Source organism: Coenobita brevimanus, chromosome 61, assembly GCF_032717465.1.
Source record: "Coenobita brevimanus isolate Jiangsu-jjx chromosome 61, ASM3271746v2, whole genome shotgun sequence".
Classification (NCBI taxonomy): domain Eukaryota; kingdom Metazoa; phylum Arthropoda; class Malacostraca; order Decapoda; family Coenobitidae; genus Coenobita; species Coenobita brevimanus.
Window position 1 is genome coordinate 9,438,065 of NC_137014.1, and position 12,286 is coordinate 9,450,350.

The 12,286-nt window shown below is 43.3% G+C and overlaps 1 protein-coding gene and 1 non-coding gene across 2 annotated transcripts; both read right to left on the reverse strand.

Annotated features, from left to right (window-relative positions):
- Nucleotides 1–832: 832 nt before the first annotated feature.
- LOC145403610 (uncharacterized) lies at nt 833–1,830 on the reverse strand. Its single transcript, XM_080275287.1, has 2 exons — nt 1,763–1,830; nt 833–1,292 (listed from the first exon to the last, which is right to left on the reverse strand). The coding sequence occupies exons 1-2, from the start codon at nt 1,828–1,830 to the stop codon at nt 833–835; spliced, it is 528 nt and encodes a 175-aa protein (XP_080131413.1).
- A 7,862-nt stretch (nt 1,831–9,692) lies between these two features.
- On the reverse strand, nt 9,693–9,811 carry LOC145403900 (5S ribosomal RNA). The gene has a single exon (XR_013898092.1). It is a non-coding gene; the product is annotated as a 5S ribosomal RNA (ribosomal RNA).
- Between the last annotated feature and the right edge of the window lie 2,475 nt (nt 9,812–12,286).

Sequence of the window (12,286 nt, forward strand, 5' to 3'; positions counted from 1 at the left end):
AAATATACCTTATGTCATAGCATTGATTTGTTAACACGAAGACGGCCTTTGAATACTTTACTTTTGCCGCCATCTGATTATTCCATCCAGCTTAAGAAAAAGTGTATACCTCATAGTGAAGAAAAAGTGTATACCTCATAGTGAAGAAAAAGTGTATACCTCATAGTGAAGGGCTGAGTTTATCACTGGGAGATTATACAACATTTTTATCATATATATTTCTCTGCAGTTAATGCATTTGCCTACTTTGTTCAGGCTGTTACCTATAGTTTGTTCAAATGTGAGATACACTAACAATCAAAATCTTTAAAATTAACAGGAGTAATCATTTCTTCTCTATTTTTTACACCTTGGGATGATAATGAGGCTTCGATGATTTCGTTCAGTCGAGACAAACCTTTATACTCCAATGGTTAAAGGCAGCATTGTTGATATAAAACTATTAACAGTTTCGTAATGATCTTTTGTCTTGTACGTTTTTCTCTGCTAAACCCAGACGATTTTATTCAGCTGAGGGTGAGTTACAGGAGACTGAGTGTTGATACAGTTACTATTAACCCTTTCATGATCTAAATAACTTCAGCATTTTACTCAAGCTAAATCCAAGCAGTTTTATTACAGTAAGTGAGCCACACGGGCCTGAGAGTGATAATGAGAAACTTAAAAATATCAATTAGGGAATTAAAGAAACTCACATAAATTTGAAAGCATTACTGAGGAATTAAAATGCGTTACTGAGTTGAATAAAAGTAACAGTGAGGGATATTAAGGACTTATATTCGAGTGTTTAATAGAATCACTGCTCACCTGCTCACCCTTACGCCCGTTAGGCCTAGGTTGGCCTGTCGGTTGAGAGGCTACGAACGAATGATCTCCACTGCACTCGGTCCTGACACAGCACCTCCGCCCGCTGCAGGTCCATGCCTCGCCATCTGACGATCTCTGCCACTCCGTCTTGCCATCTCTTCCGAGGTCGTCCCCGTGGTCTTTTCCTATTCGGCGTCCATTCCAACACTCTGCGCACCATCCTTTCTCTTGGCATCCTTCTCACATGTCTGAACCATTGCAATTGGTTCTTTTCAACTGTCATCAATAATGGCTGCACTTTTAAGATGTTTCTTATCTCCACATTCCTGATACAATCCCTTCTCGTGACTCCAGCAATAATCCGCAGCACCCTCATTTCCGCCGCCTCCAACTTGCTCCTCAGCCTCTCTGTCAACACCCAAGTTTCGCTTCCGTACAGTAATATAAGCTTGAGTATCACAGTGTTCATGTGAGCTTTCACTTTCCTGGGGATGTTAACGTCCTTGAGTAGTGGGTACAAAAAACTGACACTCCTCGAGAATTTGGTAATTCTATTATCTATTTCTGGTTCCATTCTATTATCATTAATCAGTTTACTTCATAGATAATGAAAATTATCAGTCTTTTTAACTGCGGCCTCCCCGACTCTGATGGTCTCAGGATCCTGGCGTCATGACACGGCCACATATTCCGTTTTATCCGTGTTCAGCTTCGGTCCGTAGGCGGTAAAACTATTATTCCAGTCTCCAACTATATCCTCCAGCTGTGCCCTGCTACCAGCTATCTGTGCTACGTCATCAGCTTAGGCAAAGCAATGTGTTTGCTCTCCATCCTGCCGGACACGCCTCATCACAACATCCATGTAAAGGATAAATAACAAAGGCGACAAGACACTGCCCTGCCTTACACCAGTGTCAACCTAGAACAGTTCCTCACCATCCTTTATCTTACTCACCTGTTGTCCGTACGTACTCTTCGCTGCTCGTAGCAACCCATGTGGTATTCCTGCTTCTTCCAACACATTCCACATTTTCTCCCTAGCTATCCAATCGAATGCCTTCTCTAAATCCAAGAAACAAACATGCTGCTCTACATCGTATGCCCACGATTTTTCTAAGAGCAGCCGCAGACTCGCGATTTGGTTGGTGGTCCCCCGTCCTGGCCTAAAACCACTCTGACAGACTGACAACGAATCCTCCACAATATTCCTCAATCTTCTCTCCAGTATCCTTTCAAATTTTTGGCCTACGTGGCAAATTAGTGATATCCCCCTGTAGTTTCTGCATTCAGTGGGGTCCCCTTTCTTGAATATAGGATAAATCTCTGAAATGTTCCATTCTTTCGGAACCACGCCAGTTTCATACACTAAATTAAACAAACTATGGAGGAACTGTTCGACTGCTGCACCTCCTGCTTTTATTGTCTCTATTGGAATGCCATCTGGGCCTGGAGATTGTTTTTCTTTGTCATTTTGATGGCCTCCCTTACCTCCTCAATTGTGATAGGATCTAAGTCCCCATACTCGTTCAGCTGGTCCTCAGCAGCCCTCTTTACATTGTTGTCTGTACCCTGCCACTCTACATTAAACAGACTCAAAGTATTCTATCCATCTTGCATTTATATCCTAATGGTCCTCTAAAAATTGACCGTTGAATCCTTCATAGAACTCTGTTGACAGACATCCCCTTTTCTGTATCGCTTTGCCATCTTCAACATCAACTTCTTGCTTTCACAAAAATCTGTCTCCAGCTTAGTCCCTATCCTTCTCCACATGTTTCTTTTTGCCCTTCTTCTCATTTGGTTTACAACTTGTCTAGATTCTTCATAAGCCTGTCTTGAGTCAGGTGTTCTCTCCCTTAACCACGTCCGGAAAGCTCTTTGCTTATGCCTAACCTGCTGCTACAACTCTGGTGTGCACCATGCTGTTTTCTTCTTCTTCTTTCCTCTTCCCATCACTCTTTCTCCCAATATATCTCGTTGCGCATTCTTCACCACTTCCCTAAAACCATACCATAGCTCTTCCACAGTCTCGCCATGCACATCAACGAGTTCCTCAGCCAAACGTTCGCGCAGCTACTCCCCGCAGGTCTCAATGTTCTCAATCCGTACACGTGTCCTCTTGGTCTCGCTTGGCTGTGGCGGTTTATGCATTTTCAGTTTTCCTTTTACCAGCCTGTGATCCGAGTCTAAGGAAATTGACGGTATCGCCCTTAATAGCATCACTGGCAGATTTAAAAGATTTACTGGCAATGTAAGGTGGTTTTCAGAATGTTACTTACTCATTTAGAACATGTGCACCAGGTGGTCAAGTGGTTAGAACGCCCCGATCGGAGTAAAGACCTTCCACTGGAGCGACCTCCAGTGCCACGAAGAGGAGTAGTCTGGTCATTTACCCTTAAATGTACGTGACAGCCGAAGCCTAGTTTTGGACCCCTACAACTTGATAACGTTAAATGAAAATGTCTGTTCCTGTCTGTATTTAGAACCTTGCATTAACTCCTTCAACTTGATGCAACTGATTTTATGTTTAGCTGCCTCCAGACGATTGTCTTTCACTTCGAAAAGATCTCTAGTAACGAAATGATCAATGGCGGCTGTCATTTATATGGAATTTTCCTTGGAACGTTTCTTTAACAAACTGCAACACAAGAAAAGCTGGCTGCAAGCTGACAGTGTTTGAAAAATGTCTGGCGGCAAAATCTACATTGTTTTTCTCCTCAAAATATCGAAAATGTTAGCAGTTTAGCAACTTCTGCATCACCTAATTATTATTTCATTTCATTTTTATTCTAAGTTTTCTGTTGACCTTGCCGCCTAAGGGCAGTCTTGCTGATCCTAAAATCAAGCAATCATAAAATCATTGAGCACGGCTGTGAGTGCACATTTACTCTGAGGGCAGCTTTACGATGGCAATGGATCCAAGTGGCCATGTCACTGACCCTCAGTTACTTTGAAAACACAATCGACAAACGCTCGTAATTCATTCTCAGAAGAATAAAGTCGTCTAGCACTGGCTACAAGAAAAGTGAAGATACACCCACGGGAGCGTTAAAGACTCACTCCTGTTTGAAATATAGGTCAGAAATAAAGTTCACTGGGGACAATAGCGCTCAGAAAGGTCACGGGAACACCAAGGGAATTTTAACCTTTAAAAGGTGGGGACAGCTTTGATATTCTGCTCCAAGTAGCGCCAGAGGGTTTTATTTAATGAGAAAGAATCAGTGGAGACTGGAAGTATCAATACAGCTTTCACCATTAACACTTTTGTCGTCGGAACAACCCTGGTATATCATTCCAGCTAATGCAATACGATTTCATTTAGATAAGGGCAAGTCAGAGCAGCCTGAGTATGTTTACACTTCTGTTATTTTTATTTTTATTTTTTTGGGGGGGACTCTTTTCGACTTCGAACCTTTGGTTTCGTCTTCCTTACATAAAAGAAAAAAAGAAAAAGCACAAGAGCATCTTATTTTTCTTTTTGCACCCATAATTACTTCTTCAGTCGGTAGAACTTCCAAACAGTGAAGGGGAAAGAGCATCATTTAGTAACCCCTTCACCACCAATGCCTCTCCTAGCCCTTATACATTCTTCTGAAGTACAAAGAGTGAAAAATACTGACAGGTTACCTTAAATCACTTCAAATGCAGGGACGTGAGGCTAGGCTGCAATAAGTTCAGAATATTTGACGGGAGGTGACTTGTTCACGCCCTGGTGGCATTACATGATCAAAAATCCTCCAGCCACCTACAAGAAATTTGAATGAATACGTACAAGGCACATTGTCACTCCTACGCTGTCATATACCACTCAAGCACCGGGTAAAATGAAACCCTTTCATTTCTAAATGTCCTCTCTATGCTGAAGAAAATCATCTGGCGTAAAAAGCAGAAAAATCGTCTACCTAGTTAAGAGGATTGATGGTGGTTTTTTTCCGTCTCTAAGAAAGGTTCTCCTTGAAGCAAAAAAACAAAAATCATCTTTAGGTAGCCATAGGGAAACGAAAATAGCTCGTAGTGAAAAAGTTAACTATATATTTTCCTAGAATGAGCTTTTCGCCATTGTGAAGTATAATATCTGGGTCAGATACTCTTCACTGAAGGCTGACTGTAAGATTATGCGGAGGAAACGACCCTGAAAATAAGTAAATAAACGAGAGATGAAATAAAATCAAGGGTACGCAAGGAAATGCACTCAGTATTATTGTACCTTCGTTTTCCTTCCCTCCCTTCTTTCATTCACTTCTTCCTTCCTTCATCGCCCATCATTTCCCTCGCCTTTTCTTTGATATTCATCCTTCATCTCTCTCTCTCTCTCTCTCTCTCTCTCTCTCTCTCTCTCGTCCTGAGCATGTAAACACAGCAGTCATCTGGCAGAGTGAGGGCACCTCCACTCTAACTAAATGGGGAGGGAGGGAGGGAAGGAAAGATGGAGAGAGGGAGGAAAAGAGGAAGAGATTAAGGGAAGGGGGAGAAACAGAGGGAAAGAAGAGGGGAAAGGGAAGTGAGAAGTGAGGAAGGAAAGAGAAGGAAACAGGCAGAAGAAAAGAAGGAGGGAGATGCAGAAAAAGGGAGGGGAGGGATAGACGGAAGGAAGAGAAGAGAGAGAATGAAGTGGTGAAAAAGAAGGAAGAACGGTGGAGGGGAGGGAGAGATGGAGGGAGATGGAAGTGGAAGGAAAAAAGTGGTAAGAAGGAGAGAGAGAGAGAGAGAGAGAGAGAGAGAGAGAGAATATGGAGAGGAGAATGGGTGTTGGAGAGGAAAGAGAAGGAATGATGAGGGATGGGGAAAGCGAAAGAAGACGGAAGTAGAGAAAAAACTAGGAGAGGACAGAATGGGATAGATGCCATAGGGAGAAAGAGAAGGGGAAGCAATATGGAGGTAGAGAGAGAGGAAAGCGGTAGAAGCGATTGTGTACGGATGTGGGGAGAGGAAAAAGAGCTTGAGGAGAGAGTGAGAGACTGGGATAGCGGAGAGGAGTAGAGAGGTAACAACGGAAAGAGTGATGAGGGAATAAAGAAGGAGAGACAGAACATTATATAAAAAAGATAAAAAGAAAAAAGAACAAAAGGGGAAGAAAGACAGATGATAAGGATGAGAATCAGAGATATAGAAAGCACAAAATTAATAAGTATTAAAGGAAACAAACAACTCATCACGTATGAAGAGGAGTGTGTGTGTGTATATATATATATATATATATATATATATATATATATATATATATATGTGTGTGTGTGTGTGTGTGTGTGTGTGTGTGTGTGTTATATACTTACAGGTATTTATTTACTTATTAATTTATGCTTTTATATATACATTGGACCATAGGGAACTTGGATCTATCAGACCACTCATGTCTTCTCTGGTCCACTTCCTGATACAAGGATCAACCAGTATTTTCAACTATTCACCCACAATTGTGGATGTCGCTACTGATTCACTTTACCATAAATAACGACACAGGAAACATTGGCTTTCTAACCTACAGATGTGGTATTAAGAACGTATCATATTATCAATACACCATGTTAGCATTTCATAATATTTAGCTAAATAGCAGGAATGATGGTATTGCTCGTGGACGTACGATACGTATATAATAGTCCCTAGTTTCGTTCCCTTTTTAAAGGTTTCAACATGCTTGCATGTGTCGACATTAGTCACCTAATGGTGGCTCTCCTTACTGCTCGATCTCCGGCAGCCTCCCTATTCAGTCCCATATCCCTGAAGTCACACTCAATGACCTCTGCCTAGGTCTTTTTCGGTCTTCCTTTCGCAATCTTAACTTTAACACTTATCGTTTTCTGCACCCAGTTATCACCCTCCATCCTGTCCACATGCCTAAACCATCTTAATCTACCTCTCCTCACCACAGCACCAATACACTCCAGTCCTATCCTACCTCTTGACTCTTCCATTGTAAACCAAGCACCCACAAGCCTCGCACTCAAGGACGCACTGCATGTCCACCTAATCATTGTCATATCTGTACGTTTGAGCCTGCGAATATCCTCTTTCTTTACTGCCCGAGTCTCACTACCATGCAGCATTACACTCCTACCACATGCCGCATACAAAGATCCCTTAGCACGAAGGGAGTGCCCTCTCAATGGCAGGAGTGGCAACAGCTCCCTGAACTTCTTCCAATCACTCTAGCCACAGAGCTAGCTCCAGCCCCACTTCCAGCACATAACAAGCCTCCCAAATAACAAAACTCTTCCAGCCACTCAAAAGACTCCTCAGCAAAATAAATCCTTTCACGCCTGACAATCTCCACATGCTCTCCACGACACACCGCACACATGAAATCAGCATTTTCTCGCGGTCTACCTCTAATACCACGACATTTCTCATGCACCCACTTATCACAAACACTGCACAAAATGGAATTACTTTTTAAGCCCTTGTGGCAAACCGCACATGGCCACTCTCCCTCTTCTCTGGCAGTACCGCCACCAGCCCTAGATACCATCACCTTTATTTTATATGCATTTACTTTCAAGCTCTTGTGCCCCATACCATCTCTCCACTTCTTAAATCATTCCTCCATCTCCCTTTCATTCTCTGCAATCAACACCAAGTCATCAGCATACAACATCGCCCACGGGAATCCATTTCTGAAGTCATGTGAGAGGGCTTCAAGTACCATAATAAATAACAGGGGGCTAAAGACTGACCCCTGATGCACACCAGTATTCAAGGAAAACTCATCAATTAAATCTCCAATCACTCTGACTGGGTGCGAGCACTCACATACATGACTATCACCACCCTAACCAGCCACTCCTCGATCCCAAGCATTCTCACTGCCCACTTCACCACTTCCCTAGGGACCCTGTCAAAGGCTTTCTCTAGATCAACAAAAACAAGGTATAGATCCCTCTTCTTTCCAATATATTTTTTCCTGAAGCTGTCAGACAATGAATATGGCATCAGTGTTCCCTTTGTCTAGCATAAACCCAAACTGCATCTCATCAATATTCATTCTTTCTCTAATCATACCTTGTAGAACTCTCTTCATTAACTTCATTATCTGGTCGAAAAGTTTTGTCTCTATAATTTCCTCTTCCCAGGGCATCACCCTTCCCCTTGAACACATTTACAATTATACTCTTCAGCCAATCATCAGAGACAACACGCTCATATATAATCATATATACGAAGTCATTAACTAACCCCACTTCTATATCTCCAGAAGCCTTTAGCACTTCAGCAGTCAACCCAGACACACCTACTGCCTTCCCCACCTACATCTTGCTCATTGTCCTGCCCACAGTAGCACCGTCAATGAAAGACCAAGGGACAAACACTGGATCTGCTGATTTCAAGCCTTCCCGGTTCCAGTTAAACTCCTCATTCAACAACCGGTTGTAATGCTCTCTCCAGGCGTCTTTAATATCCCCACCGTTCACCATTACCTATCCTTCGTCATTCGTCATACACTGCTCACCTATGATATCCCTGTTTTTCCTCTTCATCTGATTTGCCAACTTAAATATCATATTCTTCCTTTCCACACCATTTAGGTTATCCAGTAAATGTCTCTGAGACTCAGACTTTGCCCTGTAAACCTCTTTTCAAGTCCTGCGCTAGGCAACTAAGTGTTCCTTTTTCTTACCATCCCTTTTTCACTCCCGGAAAAGCTTTCTTCTCCTTAACTGGAGCTTCTACACCCTCATCCCACCTCCAAATTGTGTTAGGGTGCCCCTTGTCCATTCACACACCGAATCAGTAACTCAGGAGATTGTCCTTGAGAGCTCTGTACTGTTCATTATCACTTCTGTCAATGGATCCCTGTTCAGCCACCACTCTACTCATCTCACTATAGCAGGCATCCTTTACCGCTTGGTTTTTCATCTTCCATATTTTCCTGCTATGAGCATAGGTCCTCTTTTGCATCACCCGCTCCTTAAGGATCATGTCACATATAAATAACTTGTGTTGCTGCACGCACTCCTCGCTCCCTATAATTATAACATCCATCACCAACCTCCTAATCAGCCCTCCCGACCATGAAATAGTCTATATGGTTGCTATTTCCCCCAGGCTCGTATGTACTAAGTTACTCTCTCTTGTCCTAAAATGTGTATTGCACACAATCACGTTCATTGCCTCCCCAAACTCGAGTAGCCTTTCCACTTCCTCATGTCTTGTAGCATATGTGCATCCCCCATGTACCCCTTCATATCCCTGAGCTGCTTCACCTACATGACCATTTAAGTCCCCTCTCAAAACTACAATCTCATCGTCCCCCATACCAGTTACCACACGTATTAAGTCACCCCAGAATCTGTCTTTTCCTAAATCATCCAATCCAGCCTGTGGGGCATACGCCTATGTAAATGAGAATGTGACAACATCGAACAAAATTTTCACTGCTATTATCCTTTCACTCACTAGCAATACAGTCATGACATATTCTACCCGTTTCTCCTTCAAGACACCCACACCACCATATTCATATAGACGGGAAAAAAGGTATTATCTAATCTGTTTCTCAACTTCCGTCTGGAATGTGTCCAAACACCTCACGTTAAAGGATCCTGACTCTGGCTTTCAGTTGATTAACACTCTCTGGGAAGAAAGATGCTTGCAGTTTTTAAGCCATTCCATCATCTTTGTTGCTTAAAGAGAATGAAATGAAGTGAGCGGTAAGCTAATAAAGGAAGAGAAAATGAAGGATGGCTAAGGAAGAAAAACACAGTAGCCTAAATAAGACAAAATGGGGTTCAGGGTTAGTGCTTCTTTAACTATACGATGGGTTTTTTCATTCATTCATTGCCAGACGCCATGTATCCCAAACAGGGTGGCCAAGGGCTTAGAGTTAATTGTTTTACAGGGAGGGGCACTAATCCTCCACCAACCTCACTTGACACGTAGGGAGAACGAGCCAACAGCATCTGGTGTTCCCAGGCGGTCACCCATCCAAGTACTAACCAGACCCAACGTTGCTTAACTTCGCTGATCGCACGGGAAGCGGTGTACTCAACGTGGTATGGCCGTTCTACGATGGGTTTTTAAGGCTGATAATTAGCTATCACCATGGTCTAGTCATGCTCTAGAATAAGACACACAACAGTCAAATTTACACTAAGGTCCCTAGTTTAATGCTGGGTGAGCATGAATATAGGAAAAACAAAGTTCGGCCAAGATGACTGACTCAAGAATCCAACTCGAGGTCTTCCTGTTGCGAACTAGATATGTTACCACTGCACCACCGGTTCCCCCAAACAGGGAGGGAGAGGAAAATAACTTGTATCAGTCCACTGTAGGACCACAGCCTCTCCCACCATTCCCTTCTCAGACTATTTCAGTTTGCCATATTTGAGGATTTCACTCCTGGCTCTCCGTGTACCCCTTCCTCCCGCTGCATCCCTGGGTTGTTTCTGTTTCAGGTAGCTGTCATTTTTTTTTTTTTTTTTTAACAAATGAGATGACCTGCCAATCGCCATCCAACTATTCATGAGCAATAATTATATCTTTAATATTTTTTGTCCCAACTATATTTACTTATTTATTTATATTCTTTGGTACCCATGCGTAGAATACACAGTAAAAAGAAAGTGAGAGAAAATAAATGGTGGGAGGAGGAGAGGTTACGTTGGGGTTGGGGGAGGATGTGAGAGAGAGAGAGAGAGAGAGAGACAGAGAGGATGTGTGGGAGTGAGGGAAGATCTGTGGAAGGGAGGGAGGATGCGAGGGAGGGAGGAAGGATGTGTGGGAGGGAGGGAGGATGTGTGGAAAGGAGGGAGGATGTGTGGGAGGGAGGAAGGATGTGTTGGAGAGCGGGAGGATGTGTGGAAGGGATGGAGGATGTCCGAGAAAGGGGGACGATGTGTGGGAGATGGAGTGGGTGGATGTGTGTGAGGGTGAGAGGACTTGTAGGAGGGAGAGGAGGATGTCAGAAAAAGAGGACGATATTAAACTGGGTGAAACATCTATTACCTACTTCCTCCCCCCCCCCCTCTCTCTCTCTCTCTCTCTCTTTCTCTCTTTCTCTCTCTTGTTCATTTATCTCGTTGATGGTCTTCGCCGTACTCTTTTTTCTCCTTCAATTTTCTTGTTTTTCTGTGTTCTTCCCCACCTCCTCAGCCCATTACTTTCTTTTCTTTTCTTGCTTCCCTTCTTCTTTTCCTCCCTCCACCTCTTCTTTTCTCTCCTTTTCCTCCTTGTGTCTTCTACTCTCCTTCGTACTGCTCCCAGGTTTCTTTCCTCCTCCCTTTTCCTTCCTCCTCCCAACTCCTCATCTCTTTTCATGCTTCCAGCTCCTCATCTCCTTTCCAGCTCTCATCTTTTTACTTCTCGTCTCCTCTCTCTCTCTCTCTCTCTCTCTCTCTCTCTCTCTCTCTCTCTCTCACACACTCTTCTTCATTTTTTCTTCTTCCTTCTCGACTTCCTTTCTTCCTTCTCCTAAAACAACAGAACACTGTGTCTGGAAAATACCTCTCATGTTACCTGTATATCTTATAAACTATTTTGCACTCCTACCTTCTCAACACCCTCTCTATTGTCCTACTCTTGCTCCTCTTCTCCTCCCTCTTTGCCTCCTCTCAGGGCATCATCTTCCTTTATTTTCTTGCTTTCCTCTTCCCTCTCCCTTCTCCTCCCCCTCCTCCTCCTCCTCCTCCTCGTCTTTATATTTTCGTTCAAAATGTTATTTCTGACTTAGATGACCTTTCCCTCCCTCCCTCCTTCCCTCTCTGCCCGTCTGACTGTCTGTCTGTCTCTGTCTCTGTCTGTCTGTCTGTCTGTCTGTCTGTCTGTCTGTCTGTCTGTCTGTCTGTCTCTCTCTCTCTCTCTCTCTCTCTCTCTCTCTCTCTCTCTCTCTCTCTCTCTCTTTCTCTAAGTTAGCTCCCCGGACACAAAGTTACCCCAACACAGCCTCCCCTACAGCCAAGTTTGCTCCCCAGTCCCTCCACTTCCTTCCCTTACCTCCTCCACTTCTTCCCTCCATTTCCTCTTCGTCTTCCTCCACTTCTTTCTGCTTCCTTTTCCATCTCCTCAATCACTTCCCTCTAATACATCTTCCAACTCTCCCCTCCACTTCTTCCTCCATTATTTTTCCTCCTTCATTTCCTTGCTTCCTACTTTTCAATTTCTTCTTTTCACTTGCTCCTTCATTTCTCTACTTTGCTTCTTCTCTTACTTTCCTGCTACACTTTTTCATTGTTCCTTCCTCCTGTTCTGCCTACTTCCTTCCATTTTTTCCCTCCTTTCCCTTCTCTTTCATTCTGTTTCCTCCTCCACTTCTTATATTTCCCTCCAGTTCCATCTTCTTTCCCTTCCTTCCATTTTCTCCTCCACTTATTTGTTTCCTTCTCCATTTCCTCTTCCACATCTCTCCACCTTCTCTCCAATAACTCTCCACTTCCTCTTCTCATAACCTGAGTTTCCTCTTCCGTGTAATTCCTCCTTCTCTTTTCTCTTCCATTTTCCTCTGCTCTCTCCTCCTTTTTGTCCTAATACTTCCCGTTTCGCTTCA